Raw genomic sequence first — 18,233 nt, forward strand, 5'->3', positions numbered from 1 at the left:
TCACCCACCCGCTGTCAAGGGGCTCCACGGCAATGGAGGCCAGCCTCAAGGTCAGGGGGCCCCCCTGGGCTCTGAAATGACTTTGTAGGAGTTAGAGCCACACTGCCCCGTATGGCAGTCCATCACCAGATGTTGCTGCTGAGACCCCAAAACGTGCTGGTCTGCACTGAGATGTGCTGTATGTGTAAGACAGGAAACAATTTTAAAGACCTGGTACCAAAAAACATTAACGATCTCATTAATAATTTTTATATTGATTGTATGTTGAGATGATAATGTGTTAGATACATTGGGCTAAATTAACATTATGAAAATTAATTTCACCTGTTTCTTTTTATCTTTTCAGTGGTTACTAGAATATTTTAAATTATGTAAGTGGCTCACATTATATTTCTTTTGGACATCAGGGAATCAGAGAGGGGGACACTTGGAATTAAATGACTCTTGGGAAAAGCTCTAAGTTCTGTAGAACATGTGAATCATCTCCGTTTCACCCCTCACTCTATGTGACCCCGGAGTCTCTCTGTGTCCTTGTCTGCACAATGGAGATAATTATCCCCACTGTCTTCTTCAAAAGTTGACAATATTTCATAATATTTAAATCAGAATATATTTATTATACACTTGTTCAATATATTTATTAAATATGTTAAATCAGATATTAAAATCAGAAAACTCATGAAGATACTTGGCAAACTATAAATCAAGACAAGTGTTAGCTGATAATGTTTATTACTAAAAAATTTAATTTAGGAAGTATGCATTCATCCAACAGCTCTCTGCCTTTCCTCCCCTCAAATATAAACCTCTCAGTCCTGCGGTTCCCATGACTACTTCACAGAACCAAGCATCTGAATCCCTACATCTACACGACGTCCTCATTAAGGAAAAACAAAGATCATATCTGTGGATTGCAGGGCTGCTAAAATTTCTGCACTTGGGTATGCTTGTTAATTTTGCTATTTTCTAATAGCCTTTTAAAATTGCCTGGATGTTTGAAAATAAAAGACCTGACGCACTTGCCATTTCTTTTAGGAAAAATGCAAGATAAGAAATCCACATCCGTTGTGAAGTGTGACCATACCTGCTCACCGTCCAACTACAGAGAAGCAGCCTGGGTCCCCGTCCACAATGATGTGGTCTCTGGTGCCCTTAGTTCTCTGAGGCTCAGTATCCTTGTCTGTAAACTGGGGAGACACCCCCATCTTTAGCTACCTATGGGGTAACTATATGATGTACATTGCACAGGGAAGCATTCTGGACATATTAGAGTGCTAAACCAATGGTAGGTATTATTTAGGGATGGCTACAAATTGCCCAGAACAAGAACTGCTTTCTCAAACCTAAAAAGACTCGTACAAGATTGCATTCATTTTCACAGATCCTTCTGAGGCATTTTAAATGGAAAGAAACACTTTCTCAAGATAGCAAGATGACCTAGAGTTTCAGGGACATTTCTTCTGAATTCCACGATGATTTGGGGTTTTTCCAAATTCTTCTCTTTGTTTCCTCACCTCACCTACTGCATCCCCTTCAGGCAGCAAAGGAACCACTACTCCATTGCCCAGTCAATTTTACCTACACCAGATTCACTTGGGATTGGGGTTTGAAATCGTACATTTTTACTTAATCAGTCTCAGTCACCACAAGGCATTAATTAACCCTGAAGACAAGCCAGCCAGCCTTGAATGGTGAAGGTCTGTTTTGTCCGTCAGGGAGATGACATGGTTTTCTTCCTGCTCCAAGTGTTTCTCTCAATACTCGTCTCACGGCGGGGGTGGGGGTGGGGGTGGGGGTTTGCTCAGTGCCTTCTTCATTCTCGAGAGGAAGACGCCTCTGAATATGCTCAAATATCAAGGCAAACATGAGGCTTCACTAGTTATCATTTTAAATGTGGGGAGTGCTTTTGGTCTTTATCAGAAAGATTTGCTGCCACAGAAGTCACTGCAAAAATCCACCTTCCTGGTGCTTAAACCCTTTGGAGTAGAACATTTTAAAACGGAAAAATAAACTTTAACACTACTTTCATCTTAAAAGTCAAACACCAAGCAAAATACCTTATTCTACTGTATGAATTTTCCTAATCCTAAATCCAGGTCACATCTGTGATCACACTTACCAGACTGGTTATCTTTGCGTATCTCATATGCTTTTAAAGAAAAATAGCTTACCGGGATAGCCATTTCCATCCATATCAATGCCTCCTGATATGGACTGACCAAACATCCGCAAGACCGGACTTATCTTCCGCCCAGAAAGTTTCTGAAACAGATAATAGAGAGATTGCGTCACCAGAAGGAGCACAGTCACAAATAAGAACCAGTGACTGTTTTAGGGCAGCTTCCCTAGGACACCTGGTCTTGAAGTTGTTCAAAGAAAAAAATCATAGTCTGAATTTTATCGGGGCAGGGGGTGGGGGGCTTTAGCAGGCAGTTGAAGACCACACACTCCTTTATTTATTACTTACCTTAGTCAAATGTCACCGTTTAAAATTTTTTCTAAGCTCAGTGCTAATGAAAAAGCCACCTAGATGAGTGTGTTAGTGTTTTGATGTGTTGAATGAAGTTCTAAATGGATCGAGGTTAACTTCCATATCTAAGGGAGGTTCTCTTTTGTGTTTATACAGGTATAGCTGGCTGAAATTCTAAGAACATATTGTCCTTATATCTCTCTACCCAAACATGTACTAAACATGGAACACTCCTAAGAGGCACACGTCATCTGTTCCCTAGGTGGACAAGAATGAGCACAACAGCTCTCGATCAAGCCAACCAAAAGATCGACAGGCTCCTGAGCATCACAGACAGGATGAAACAGCTCTACCTAGTACATCTAGAACTCCATGGTCCTGAACCTTCTACAAACTGTAGGAAATCCAAAAACTTAGCTGAAGCCACCCTCCTTCCTAAAAAGCAGCCTTCAGCACTGACGGCTCCTCTGCCAAAGGACACACGAGCATCTGTACTTACCTCTCCTTCATCATTAAGTTCAACAGATGCCAACACAACACATGCTGTGTTGGTCCAAGAATATTCATTGTACAACCAGCCTTTGTCACACATCCACGCTTGTGTGGCACAGTTCCTCACAAAGATATCAAACTTCCTGAATCAGAAAAGTGCCATGTTCTGGGATCTGACCTGTTCTTTCTTCCCTTTCTCTAAACAGTCTCCCTGGGGAGGCTTCCCTCCCAAGGCCCTCGATGTAGATGGTAAGCGAAATGCTTTGTTTTCATGCCACACAGCAACCTCCACGTCAGAACCAGGTTTACACATAGTCGTGGCTCACTTGGGACTTTCTTGCCTTATCCTTTTCCTCACTGAGTCATCCTGCAAAGAAGTCACAAGTATGGGGAGGAGGTGTTCCTACAGGGTTTACAGATGGAGACAGCAGGGACTCCCCCACCCTGCAGCGGCCAATAACTGCAAATAACCCTCTGCCTGCCACCTCAGTGAAACCATCCAACAGGAAATGTGCAAGCATCAAAGCACAAATCAGAACACTGTAGGGAAACACTGAAGAAGTGTTTCTTGATAACAGGCAGAGCCCCACATCCCCGATGGCTCTGTCTAAGGAAACACGGATGTGCATCTGCACGTTTCTTAAAAGTCACGTCTTGAAGCAGACCATCTCAGCTCTGAGGTCCAATGACGCGAGCAGCAGCTTGCCCTGGGTTTGCATTTCTAAGGTATGCTGTGGCTGGGACAAGCAGGGAAGAGTGAAGGGGTGGTCCTTTCGGGGGTGGCGATGCAGGCTTAAGTTATCCCACAGACATCTGCAGGCCATTAGGCCATAAAGCCAGGAAGATAAGTCTGCTCGATGCTAATAACTCTAAATGAAAACCAGGAGCCTTGGGAAACCTCCACTTCACCAGGTTTACATGCGGTGTCCTGATGGCAGGAGAAAGATCACAGGGGCCGCCGTGACATGCCCGGAGGGCTCTCAAATTGAGAAAGGCGCACGAGGATCTTAAAATCAACACTTTTCATGGTAAACTCGAGAAAGAGGAATGAGTTACAGAGTTATATGGAAGAACTTTAGACCCTGATCTCACAATGCATCCAGCAGAAATAACACCAATCTGGGCCAAAGAAAAGCGATTCCCTTGCCCAGACTTGTTTCTGACTTCCTCCTGTAGTTCACCCACACAATGCCCGCTCTGTCCAGACCTGGGCCCTGGAGAGAACCTGGCGTTAACGGATTTTTCTTCCTTTAAAATCACAAACCTTATCACATACATATTAGGAGTCTGGAAACGTGTAATCATGGTTGTTTCTTTTTTTTTTCTTTAAAGAGCCCCAAACCACTTCTCTTTGTTAGAGCTAATGAGCCAGGCTGCGTGCTGACAAAGGCAGGACGGGTCCAGCTGCTGATCCCTGCTTCCTACTAAAGACAATCCACGCTGACCACAAAATTTATACCTCAGTTCTCTGCAGGGAGTCCACCCAGCAACACAACAAACACAAGAGGGCCGCCGGAGGAGGGGAAGCTGGGGGTCTCTCACAGGCTGCCTCTCTGTGTGATTAGCTTCCCAGGTCCGGGAACAAGCTTCCAGGAGGAAGCGTGGAGAGTGACCTCGATGGCGGCACAAGGATGGCTGCTCCCTGGATGACTTTCAGCTTGTGACAGTGGGAACAGCGTCCCTGACCCCGGGTAGAGCAGTCCCTGGGACACGGATGTGGCCCCCAAACTGCCCAGAGCCCTCTTCCTCCTGCCACCTCAGCTAAATCCTCTAGGAGTTTATTCCCACCACTACTCATTTCTAATGCACAGAGGATGGTCCATGTAGATAAATGCCCCTCACAGTATATATGCCTCACAGACAAATAAGCTTCCATAGTTCTGAGTTTTCCAACTGAGCGTCCCTGAGCGTTCCTTTTTCCTGATGTGGAGTTGAGGGCGGTGGTTGCAGTAAGAGGGTTGGGAGTCAGACTGGCAAACGTTCATGGTCAAATTGCCATTTCCTAGCTGGTGACCACGGGCATGTTAATTAACCTCCCCGGCCTGGAGTCACCCCGTAAATAAAAGGTGGATAACCAAGGTGCCCATCTCACAGGGCTATTCTGAGGACTGAAGGCGAGAGGGCAGAGCAGGCGCTCAGGAAGCATCCCTGCTCTCGCCAGCACCTCCCTTCGCATCTGCCTCTTGCAAGAGTCACGGAGCCGAGCAGGAGGCCCAGCAGAGGGAATCTGGGCTCAAGTGGCAGCAAACCAGCCAGCCCTCAACCCTTCATTAGCTAACTCATATCTGCTGCAGGAAAAACAATTAGGAACGTACACCTTGAACTTACACATGTGCATTGCCTCTTAAAATCAACTTGCAAAGCCTTTTCTTACCTAGAGACTTTAGTACGTGGACAGCTTTCGATACTTTCCTATTTCATGTTATAGAACACTTTATAAGAACAGGACTCAGTTCAAAGTTTTGTCTCCTTCGCAATAATCAAGATACAAGGCAAGCTTCTTGGTGACGAAAAATGTCAGCATGAATAGGAGGCGGTAAGCACATAGTAAATGTTCAGTAAATCAGCAGGTGCCGATTGGAAATTTCTCGACATGTGCTCTGTCCCTTTCTGTTGCTGACCCACTGGGAGAAAGACCCAGGCCTGTACCACTCTACATGCAGACATCCACAAACATCCTGACCATGCTTCTGTCCAGAGAGTGACTTCCTTTTTTCCCAGGGGCTGGGCTTGACACCATCAGCAAGACTGAACTCCAAGCTGATATGGCAAAAAACAGAACTCACCACTTCCACGTTCCCAAGTCTGGGGCACGAGGCCAGGGCTGTGACCAGCTCCCCGTTTTAATGCTAACTGTGACAAAAGCCCTGTGACAGCTTTCATGTCCCTCCTCCACGGACCACTGTTTTTCTAGATTATATTTTACAAGATATTCCTTTGGCTTGGCACAGATGGTTGACAAAGCAGTAACCAGAAAAAGCAATCCACCTCTTCTTACATAAATCATTCTAACTCTGGCTAAGAATTTGGATCTTATCTTTTGTAGGCAGAATGCCTCCCTGGATATGAGCAAACTCAGGAGTCTATAAATATGTTTTGATTTAAAAAGCAGTCTCAATGGTTTGTGTCTTCCACTGGAGGTGGGGGAAGGTGAAGGCAGGAACAACGCCGTGTGTTGTATGTATCTGCGGAATGAATGTGTGAACAGCAACCATGACACTCTCACACCAATTACCATGGAGTACTGAGGGACCATCCCACCGGCATCACCGTGATAGATGTACACCGCTCCTGAAAAGTCATCCTCCTTGGGTGCGCCAATGGCCACATCTAAGGGGAGAAAAGCAGCTCTGGGTTAGAAAAGCCATTACCATAATGGTGGATTCTCTAATTCCTGCCAGGATGTCTAGAAATTTCTTGGTTGTTGCTTGTTCAAGCATTAAAATAGGCACATGATCTCTTAGCAGCAGGAAAAAAAAAAGTAGAAAGAAAATTATAGAAGTTGAGAAGAGGTTAGTTCCAGAAAATTTCTCCCTCATCCTCATAGGAATAAATTATTGATCTATCCAATAAAAGAAACGCAAATATCAACCACCCACCCTAACGTCTGTCTGAGAAGGGAACTCCATAGACAATGGTTATTGCAAAACTGAGAAAGTCAACTCTATTCTTGGGTAAAGGAGTTACATAAAATGGTATTCCTTTTACCAAAAAAATCAACGTTACTCTCACAAACTGACAACTGGATCTTCCTCCATGCTCTCAGAGCATCGTGGAGCATCAGAGGCTCAGAAACAAGGAAGGTTTGTAGCGAGAGGAAGCTGGTTCAGACTTGGCTGCCATAGAAGCCCCTATGGACCAGCCGCAAGGTTCACTGCACCACAAACACATAGCAAAGAGCACTGAGCTGATGAGAAGGGATTTCATGGAAGCAAAACTCCAGTGGGCTCAGGGCTCAGCCCTGTGTCTACACAGAAAATGTGGTTTCTAACAGGCGTCCTCTCCCCAGTGTACGTGGATGGGCCTTGCCATGGGCAGGTAGACCCCGGAACACCCACGACAGGGGCAAGTTAGAGGGCAGGTACGAGCTCACTGACCTGGGAACCCGTCATCATCGAGGTCGCCCAGGCTGGCGATGCTCTCCCCAAAGTGTGCATTGTAGGCTCCATCCCCATTCAGGGCCAGCTGCTCCTCCAGGGCTCCCTGGGAACCAGGATGGAGGGAAAATGGGAAACAAAACAAAACAAACAGAATAACCAAAAAAAGAATGAAAAAACAGAGCCGGGAATGCCGCCCTGCCCTGCAGCACACCCATGGACAGGAAACACCTGGGCAGAATCCCAGGCACCCAAACATCCCCCCCTCACCCGCTGGTGCCCAAATGAGCTCCTTCCACCTGGGTGCCATGAAGGTCTCCGATCACCTGAGATGCATTTTAGAGGGAAGGAGACCCACTGTTGGCCACTGATGACTAAACCTCTCCCTTGTCCTAACGCTCTATACACCAACCTATTAACCAACCTACCTGCTTGTCCCCACAGTCTCCTCTCCCCGCGATATCCCCAAAGTTGTTTTAGAGAGAGTACATATTTCCATTTCTGCTCTCCTCTGCCTTCTGGTACAAATTTATAAAGCTGTTTTGTAGGGTGCATGTATTAGTAATCTTGGCAGAGGGACTCATGGTTCAGAAAACCCAACACCCAATAGTTCTTGGTTAAGGGGTGGGAGCAGTGATAACAGGACACACGACTGTGCCCATTTTCACGTGTGGTTTGGATTTCCTAAGCAAACACCAACCAACAGAGGGAGGGGTCAATGGTGATGTTGTCACTAAAAGCCATGCCCACTTTACCCCCAAATCATTGACACATGACTATCAGAGCGTTAAAACACCATCTGAGGGACTTCCCTGGTGGTCCAGTGGTTAAGAATCTGCCTTCCAATGCAGGGAACGTGGGTTCGATCCCTAGTCGGGGAACTAAGATCCCACATGTCACGGGGCAACTAAGCCCGGGCGCCTCAACTAGAGAGCCCGCCTGCCATAAACTACAGAGCCCACGCACTCTGGAGACCGCGTGCCACAACTAGAGAAGTCCGAGCGCAGAGAAGATCCCGAGCACCACAACAAAGATCCCGTGCACTGCAACCAGGACCCAATGCAGCCATGAATGAATGAATGAATAAATAAATTAAATATTTTTAAAAACACACACACACGATGCTTTGAGGCACAAGAGCGTCTAACCCTGCCCCCGGGGAGAGGCACTCAGACCCACTGTACATCCACAAGCCATCCCAAAGCTTTCGTTACAACTAAATTTTTTTTCCACTGTACTCAAACAACTTGCAAACAGTAAAGATGTGATGAGTTCTTAAGACACCGAAACCTCTGCCCCACAACACAAATATGTGTTGATTTCTTCCCATAAGTGTGGTGAAGAAAGAGAGAAACATTGATTCCTTGTATGTACCAGGCACTGTATATCCACATCCTCATTTAAATCACACAGTGACTCTATAAGGAAGACCTTATGACTCTGCCCACTTTACAGATGAGGAAACTGAGCTGCTGATTTCAAGCTATTTGTCCACAACACACAGGCTAGTAAGTGGCAACACCAAGATTCAAAGGCAACTCATCATTTACTCCCGCTCGTCCACACTGCCCTGCAATCATTAATCACATAAGATGAAGTTCAACAGAAATAAGAATACCCTTGTACTTAGGGTAACCACATGGCATTAAGAAACATTCATTGGGGGTGGGATGTGTGGGTGCCAGCTGCCGCAGAAGGTCTGGGGGATTATCCTGCTCCAAGATCCCATGCCCTGGGGCTGCTGGGCTGGTCACCTTATTGCCTGACAAGTTAACACCCATGCAAACGCAGCAGTGTCCTGCATATATGGTGGCCAGCAGCTACTGAATGCCAGCTGTTCTCATCTCCATGACGACCATCTCACTTCTCCCTTCACCTGCCTTGTCCCCCCTTCCTGGAAGGTCAGTGCAGATGCAGGTGCCATGAGTTGTTGCAACAGGTACCAGGAAGCATCTTTCCTCCCAGGTTTTAGATCCACCTTCCCAAAGAGTTTGCAAACGTCCAAGAAAGCTCAAGGCTCTGACTTCCCCTGGCTCCTCTTTAAATAACTGCCCTTTCTTTCTGGCATCTGCCCACCTAGTTATAGCTAAACACCACCACCCCCTCCCGATTAGGATAACTAACACCTTGGTCACTGCTTAAAAGTACACTTTTACTGACTTTTTTGATTATCAAAGAATTACATTCTCAGTGTTTGGATAAAGATAAAGCTAAATATCTACCCAAGCACCACAATCCAGAGAGATCTATTAACATTCTCTATGTATTTTGTACATTTTTAAAGGTTGTTTGTACATGCAGTCTTTATCCTGCTTTTTCACTGATTATCTCATAAGCATTGGCTGGTGGTCACAGGATTTATTCATTTAACCATTTCCCTCTTGTTGAATACTCTTTCTTCTAGATCCTGAAAAGATTCTACTTTCTCATTGGTCTCCTGCACCCACGGGTGCATTGCTGCCCCTCAGCCCCTGCCCCCACCCACCCTCCACTGTGCTGCAGAGACATCTTTCTGACTCGGCCACATCCTTTTCATGGTTCTGCAGAATAAGGGACATCGTGACTATAGCCCTTGGCCACTGCGGTGGCCCCCATCCACCCCTCCCAGTCCCAACACGCTGAACTATGGTCCCACTGCCTCACACCTCAATCCACTTGCCCAGCCCCCAGCCCACTCCCACCTGTCTACCTAACTCCCATTTTTCTTCAAGATTCCTCCCAGCCATCATGTCCTCTGAGAAGGCTTCTCTGCCTCCGTGGGCAGGTGTGTATATAGTCCCAAGGAGACAAAATAAGAGAGATGAAGCATGCCACCTCCAAAGCCAGTTTGCCTACATTCAAATGCCAGCCTCACTGCTTCTTATCTGTGTGATTTGGGGCAAGTGACTTAACCTCTCTGAGCCTCAGTTTTTTCACCTGAAAAATGGGGACCCCCGATACCATGTGCACATGTCACTGAAATCATTCACAGGAAGCAGGAGAAACAGCTCCTGGTACATAGGAATCACTCCACTTTAGTCATTAAGATTTTCCTGGACCCCTGTACGTTTGCAGTCATAACACTGAGTGTAACTTTCCACTGATGGAACACGGAGCTTTTTGAAGGTAAGAAGCGTGTCTTTTTACCTCCTCTGGGTGATGGGGCTCAGTCACTACTCCCCTGGGCCAACATCCCTCTCCCACACCCTGTCCAAATGTTGCCCAGCTCTGTACTCACGTTTCCTCTGTTGATGTAGACAGTGACCTGCCCTTCGTCCCTGATCTCAGAAAACATGGGGGCCCCCACGAGCAGGTCAGAGAGGCCGTCCATGTTCAGGTCAACTGCACATAAGGAGGAGCCGAAGTAAGAGCCCATCTGCAACCAAGTCAAGTTGCAACAAAGCGTTCAGTGTCCGTCCTCACACACAAGCCCCCTGCCTTCCTCCAGATGCCCAGCCTGACAAACATCTGCTCCCACGCCCCTCAGAGGCTGTGCCAGCCATGCCACCCTGGAAACCAGAATGCCTGGGCCACGGTGAGATCCCAACTCCCCTGGCCTCCTGGCAGCCACGTGGGCCCCCCGGTCAAAGTGAGACCCATGTTCACTGGCTTGGAGCCCCACCAAGGGGGAAACAAATGGACTGATCCCTGGAGAACAAGGTACTGCTTTTACAAATGCAAGCTGAGGCTGCAGACATAGGTTACAGCCATAATAAAAGTGCCTCGTATATCAGACATTTGACAAGGCCAAGCAAGTTAGGAATATGGAATTTCGCAACACAAGGCAGGCATGAAAATAAATGTTACATGGGAAACAGATTACCCTCGCCCAGTCCTGGGCATAGCTGAAGACTGGTTAGGAAGGCGTGAGCTGAAGTAACAGAAAAAGGTACAACTCAGAAGACCATTTGGAGGATGAGGGAAAACAGCCAGGTTATATTGGCTTAATCATAGCTTAATTCAGTACCTGTTATGTTATTTTTTACTATTTTTTAAATTGAAGTATAGTTGATTTAAAAGGTATTATTTCAGGTGTACAGCAAAGTGATTCAGTTATACATGTATATGTATACATATATATGGAAAAGAATCTGAAAAGATTCTTTTCCATATATAAATATATACATACTTTTTTAGATTATTTCCCATTATATGTTATTACTATATTCAATATATATTCGATTACTATATTCAATTATATTCAATCAGGATACTGAATATAGTTCCCTATGCTACACAGTAGGCCCTTGTTGTTTATCTATTTCATATATAGTAATGTGTTTCTGTTAATCTCAAACTCCTAATTTATCCCTCCCCCCACCACCTTTCCCCTTTGGTATCCTAAATTTGGTTCCTATGTCTGTGAGGCTATTTCTGTTTTGTAAATAAGTTCATTTGTATCATTTTTTTAGATTCCACATATAAGTGGTATAATGTGCTTTGTTTTTCTCTCTCTGACTCAGTACCTGTTATTTTAAATTGGGGGTCTCAAACACAATCCAATGGGATCCAGGCAGGTGATATAATAGGTATAAGGAAAAAGCAAACAACAGTGCAGGCATGCTTACAGGTGGCAAGTGTCACTCAGCTTCTGTGTCTAAGAAACGATAGAGAATGGTGGAGACTGCAGCAAACTAGAGTCCACAGACACAGCTAAAGGAGCAATCCCCACCCAGGGAAGGTCAATTCCTGATTGACCCAGAAAAGGCCAACCATCTCATTTTTCAAGAGAAACCAAAGCTCTAAAATTTTATTTGAATTGCCTATTTTTAAAATGCTGACAACTAATTCATATTAAAAAATAATAAACAAACATACCATGCAGGCCAAATGAAAATTTTTGTAGGCTGTATCTTTCCAAAGGCTGCCAGTGGGTGACCTCTGTTTTTAATTAAAAAAAAAAAAAAAAAAAATCTATCCTTTTAAAATAAATGTTTTCAAATAAAAGGGCTCTGGTTTTACAGACATGAACAAACATTTTCTTTTGCTGTTTGTTGGTAGCTAACCCAGGGGAGTCTGAGAGAGGTGGAGGGTACTTTGGTCTATTTCCTGCAGTTCAGCCTGGGAAAGGACTCAAGTCCCTCCCAGTCACGTGCCGAGTTCACTTCCACCCCACCCCCATCCCCACCTGCCCCGTTCCCAAGGGAGAAGGACACGGGGAAGTTTCAGAATCATGGGGTGGGGGGGTGGGCAGAAACCAGTTGACAGTCACCAATTCAGTGGCCTTGCCAATGTCCCTATCTTGACTTTAGTAAAAGAAACCGCTAAGACCCAGGCAAGGCCCTGAAGACCAAAGCTGCTGGCTGTTCTCTCTGGCTGAGTCCCAGGGGAACTATTTGTTTCATTCCAATGGTCTATTTAACTTGGCATCTTCATCGGTGTTCAATCAGAAATCCCCGTACGTGAAGTTTCCTATCTCAGTTTTGACATATAAACACTTCACATACTCAATTATTGCAATGAAATTTCGATAGGGCAACGACATGCTTTGGGGTGAGTGTTCCGTGATCAGAGCTCTCCCATCAGCCTGGAAATGTGAGGACACATGTCATTGCAATGGAATTGCACATGCATTGGTGATTTCTTACGTGCACTATACGAAGGATGTCAACCAGTAAAGACCAGAACCATTTGGGGTTTTGTCTCTCTTACGGCCAGGAGACAGAACTCTCTGACCAGATTCTGGCCACACGGAAGCAGAAGCGGATCAGAGGTTTCCTGAGTCAGAACCCTCCTCTATGTGTGGCTCAGGACACAGGGGTAGAGCAAAGGCATCCTTTGAACGCCTGGGGTCATGTCCTTTCCCACTGAAATAATGGAGAAGTCAGTGGGACAAGAATTTCTCATTTCTTCTGGCACAAGCAGAATAAGATGTCTAAAGGGAGTAATCAGAAAGATGATGACGGGGGTAAAGCTGGAAGATGGTGAAACAAGATGGCAGAGTGAAGGACATATGTTACAATGGTTCAAGGTGAGGGTGAGAAGAGCCCCAAGGAAAATGAATGGCAGCTCTGGAGCTGGGAGGTGAGACAGCTGGCCCATGGTCTCCTTCTCAGGGAGCCCTGTCATGTCATAATGAGGACACTCATGCTGACCTGCAGGTCGGTCTGTGCTGGAACCCACGTCATCATGTCCTCGGGAAATTTGGAAAAGCAGGTTCTCAAACCTTTCCCTCTCATGTCACCCACTCTCAGATCTGCTCCCCCAAACCTGCCCATGACCCAGACAAAGATGGGTAGCCATGAAAGCTAACATCCAAACAGGGAGAGTTCTGGGGAAGAGAAAGGGCCCAATTATAGACTGTTGTTTACACCAGGATGACCAGCATCAGCTGGGCCTGTCCTGGGCACAGGCAGCGGGCAGTGGAGGTGGGGACACAGGAAGCAGGGGGGAGGCACGGTGACAGCTGAACATGAAAATATTCTAAAAATACGGTGATAGGGACTTCCCTGGTGGTCCAGTGGTTAAGACTCCATACTCCCACTGCAGGGGGCATGGGTTTGATCCCTGCTTGGGGAACTAAGATCCCGCATGCCACAAAGCGCAGCAAAAAAAAGAAATAAATTTTAAAAATAATAAAAATAGGGTGATAAGTGTGTTTAGGCCCCACCATTCACTTTAAAGACTCCCTAAAAAAAACAGTAGTTACATAAGATGATAGATGTGTTAGCGAACCTCAGTGTGGTCATCATTTCACGATATATACGTGTACCAGGTCATCACACTGTACACCTTAAACGTGTTATATATCAATTATATCTCAATAAAGCTGGTGGGGGAATAATTTCATGCTGTCAAGCCGAGGTACATTGGAAGGGGAGCAGAGGGAGGGAGGGTTTTCCACAGGAAAACTCACCCATTTATTTTTTTTGGATAAAGAGCTAAAATGTTAGGCTTAGCAGCATTTACACCCTACTTGCTCTTTGGGACTCCTTCTCAGAAATGGCACGGGGTTATTTATTTTCTAACTTTAGAGGTGCTTGGAAATCCTTTTTTGCAGGATTGCTCACAGTCTTTTTCCAGTGTTGTTGCTTTGGGGTTTTGGAAATGTTAAAATAACACAGGCTTGCATAGTTCCCAGGGGAACGCAGAGCTGCTCTCAGGGAAAAACCTCACAAAACTGAGTTTGGTGATGTATTTTTTATTGAAAAGGTTATGACAGTTATATACTAAAAATACACATGATGGTTGTTAAAACTGCGAAAAGCTCTACTTGTGAGTGGGATTTTTGGAACTCAGACTATGACTCCCCATCAGAACAATATGCAGTGGTGCCAGGCTGGCGTGAGGCAGGTCTAACACAGCAGGACCTGAACTGGGGCCCATGGCCCACCCAGGATGGAAACATCATTTTTTCCCCCTCTTCTTAGTGTGATATTAGGAGAATGTCAGAAGGCAATTTTACCTATCTCCTCAAATCTCCCTCCCAAGTCCCAAGTCCTGTGCTTCTTCCCAGAGCTCACTAAGGCCTCTACCAAGACAACTCTTCAAATCACCCCCTTCACCTCCCCACCTAAACTTGCCTCCTCTTAGAGCGGCCAATCTTACCAAACAATCCTGCCGATGGAAGCCATGCCAAGGTGTGCACCACTGATAAGCCCAAGAAAACTGGTGCTTATTTATCAAAGGAATCTCTACCTGGCTTAATTTCAGACTATGGTGCAATATAATGGAAACTTGCAGGAAATGGAGAGAGAATTAGCAACAGGGTAAGGATAATAAGATGACACAGGCAGATAAACCTTGCCCAGGACTAATTTCAGGGCAGCCTTCCCCAGCTATTTCTATTTCAAAGTTCTAAAAGGAACCGGGTGATATTTGTTTGTTTTTGGTATAGCAACTGTTCCCATAGCGATGGTGGCAGAGGGCTTGGGATGTAAGCAGGAGGGGCAGCTTTGGGTTGGTAAGATAGGGAGAGTGAGAACCATCTATCTGCCTGCCTCCTTTGAAAGTAATTGGTCATTTATCTGTACTCAACAATGCCAGATCTCTCTGGAGCTGGGAGAAAGACAGACAGAGAGGGACAGAGAGGCAGAAAGAAACAGAGCACATAGTCATTTTGATGAGTATCTGAACCATGGACAACCTTTTAGACCTCCGTGCTGTAACTTGGCTGTGTACAAACTCATCTTGCTCCCCGTCTCAGCACGCGTGAATCCCTGGAACCTGCAGGTCACACACAATGCTGAGAAGGTAAAGGCTCCAACATGCAACTGAACATGCCATGTAAATGTAGGGCAGAGATGGGCCTTTAAACCAATATTCTGAAAAGAACTGATTCCCACATGATGACATCTCTCAAACAAACAAACAAACAACACACTAATCCCAAGGAGCTCACCTTTTTACCTGATGCCTGAAAAATCTTAATTAAGGTGCCTGATCTTCGGTCAGCTCTAAAAATATAAACCTATGGAAGGAAAAAAAAAATCCAGTTAAGATGGAAGCAATGACCAAAGATATTTATCAGCATCCTTCTGGGAGTTCTATGTAAATGCCTGACCAGACACATGCAGATGTGCCTACACCAGCTGATGACAAATCATTTTACCCACTCTGCAAAGAAACTGTCCCTCAATCCTGAGGCAGAAATCACCTCCATGCCTCCTGAGCCACACTGTTTACAGGAGCCATGCCCAGTAAGACCTAAGGAGCTTCCAAATTACTACCAAAAAGTCAACTCCTGGGAAAAGGATTTTCTTCCTCGAAACACTTCCTTCCTTCCTATTAGTTAGAGCTTTAGCAGGTATCACAATACAGTCATCCCTTGGCGTCTATGGGGGATTGGTTCCAGGACCCCCAGGATAGCAAAATCCACAGATGCTCAAGTCCCTTAAGTAAAATGGAGTAATGTTTGCATATAACCTAGGCAATCATCCCTACATTACTTAGACTATCTAACACAATGTAAATACTATGTAAATAGTTGTAAATACAGTGTAAATGCTATGTAAATAGTTGCGTGGCAAATTCAAGATTTGCTTTTAGAACTTTCTAGAATTTTTTTCCCCAAATATTTTCCATCCATGTTTGGTTGAATCCACAGATGTGGAAACCCGCAGGTAGGGAGGGCCAACTGTGTAAGAAGAGGGATGGACGTGAGCATTTTAGACAAAGTGATTCCACAGAATGTTAGTGTCATGAGATCTGTTTGGGTAAACATGAGTTTAGTTTGCAAAATGCCAGAGTTAAACATTAAATAAATTCCTTTACTGGGGACCTTTCAAAGCCTTTAGCTTGTGCATTTACACCATGAATCTCCACCACAGAAAGGACTGTTTGTGTAGAACTTCCTAAATGACATGAGTGTGGAAGTTCTTTTTCAAGTTGCATCTTAAGGGAAGAGCGAGTGTCCCATGAGAACCAGTGTCAGGGAGCCTCCCATGGGGTCAGGAATCACCATCTTAGTGTGAATGCTTTCCTGCCCCAATACCAGAAACGATAACCACCAAGATCCTGAAGGCCAGAGCCATCCTGGGGTCCTTGGAAAGCAAGTCTGTACCAGCTCCCATGCCTGGCAATGTGGAACCGTCAGCAACTTTGCCAACTACGACCAGTCTCCGCAGCACCTCTCAGGGGCTCCAGCTGAAAACAGCCTTTTTATGTTCATCTTTGTTAACTAGATCCAGGATGCCCTCTGCCTGGCTCTATCAGTTTTAAGTACCATTCTCATCCTAAGGCTTGACAGGGACTATACAGTTATCCCAACCATCTGAAGAGAAGACAATTAGATCAAGTTTTCTGTAACTGGTGATTTAAAACAAAACAAAGCTGCTGTCAGCAGCACTGAGGCATCCACACTGCTGTGAATTGGGAGGTAGGCGTGTTTACCGGCTACAGAGATGCCTGGTCACACGCAGCTCCTCCCTCAGAAGAGATTATCAATGTGGGGACAGCCCTTGGCTCTGTCCCTCCACCACGCAGAGGAATTCATGTGACTCGGAAAGACTCACCCCTTGCTGGAAGTTATCAGAGTTCATTTGCACACCTCCCCTGTGCTCAGGGCCCTGGGTTTTTACGGTGGCTTCGTTTTCAAGGAAAATAGCATCGGTGTTAACAGGGAGGGAGGCATGTGCTCCAGAAATCTGAGTGTTGACTCCTAACTCCTGCCCAGGAGGATCCGGGAAAACGACCTTCATGAATGCCCAGCAGTCACGCCTTGTCCGCTGATCAGACTGACATCCTGGCCGAAGGCTCCAGTTACCAGTGGTCTCGGTCTGTCTGGGCCTCTCCAGAATCCACTTTTCCAAGCCCCCAGAGATATAGCCAGATTCTATCAAAGGTCCACCCCTTATGGGCTCAGACCCAAAGACCATTCCTCTCTTCAGTCGTAACTATCAAACAAACTATGGAGCTTGTTAAAATGCATATTCCTGACTCATCTGGATCGACTCAACTGGACTTCCTGTAGCCTGGAGCTAAAGATCCAACAAACATAGTCCTCCATATTTCAGGCCCCATAGATGCCATGATTCCCAAAGGGATTCTGACGGGCCTAGATCCATGGGGTCTTTTCTACAATCTGGGCAGACACTTTAGGGAAAGAGACCCATATATTCCCAGTCTAGCCTCTGGGCTGAACCGGTCTTGTTTCTAAAACATTGGAGGAAAAAATGTGAGAATCTAGGCCTAAAGATAAATAAAAAGGCCCCAAAGATATCTGGGACTAGACCTGGTTCCATTAAGTCAAACTTGGAAAGGATTTGGGAGATGGGAGGGTTTGAAGTCGGGTAGCGCTGGACACCCTTCCTTTGGAGAATGGCACAATACCACGGGTCAATCTTAATCATCTCTCACACACACAGCATCAGCCATGAAAAACATTCTCAGATGACAAAGTGCAGAGAATGGAGAGGTCTGGGAATAGTATTCATAGTCGGATGAAGCTTTCAAAGTAAATTCTCAAAAGAGGCTGGATGGAGATGAACAGATGATTCCTCAATATTTCATCATTTACCTGCCAGCCGCCCAGCAGAATGTTCACATCAACGTGAGCCGACAAACCTCAAAAAGAGCGGCAGCATGCTCCCCCCATCTGACCCCGTGCTATTCCATAGACTTTGTTCCTCACCTTCCCAATGCCTTCGTCCTGAGGGGCACCTCCTACCACATCGGTGGTGGACACGTGAGAAAAGTGTCCGGCAGTAACTGCATAACCTGCAGAAGACGGGGAGAAACCAAGGAAGGGGTGGAGA

At 45.7% G+C, this 18,233-nt stretch overlaps 1 protein-coding gene across 6 annotated transcripts in view; it reads right to left on the reverse strand.

The window, feature by feature from the left end:
* Positions 1–18,233, reverse strand: part of ITGA9 (integrin subunit alpha 9) — a 363,861-nt gene that overhangs the window by 285,602 nt on the left and 60,026 nt on the right. For all 6 annotated transcript variants that reach the window (XM_024132323.3, XM_028478504.1, XM_055080233.1 and 3 more), the window contains exons 7-12: positions 18,110–18,195; positions 15,380–15,448; positions 10,277–10,414; positions 7,060–7,165; positions 6,198–6,292; positions 2,172–2,262 (exon numbers count right to left, since the gene is read on the reverse strand). In XM_024132323.3, the coding sequence (XP_023988091.1) occupies positions 2,172–2,262; positions 6,198–6,292; positions 7,060–7,165; positions 10,277–10,414; positions 15,380–15,448; positions 18,110–18,195 (585 nt within the window). The remainder of the gene's footprint in view (positions 1–2,171; positions 2,263–6,197; positions 6,293–7,059; positions 7,166–10,276; positions 10,415–15,379; positions 15,449–18,109; positions 18,196–18,233) is intronic.

Source organism: Physeter macrocephalus, chromosome 18, assembly GCF_002837175.3.
Source record: "Physeter macrocephalus isolate SW-GA chromosome 18, ASM283717v5, whole genome shotgun sequence".
Lineage (NCBI taxonomy): Eukaryota > Metazoa > Chordata > Mammalia > Artiodactyla > Physeteridae > Physeter > Physeter macrocephalus.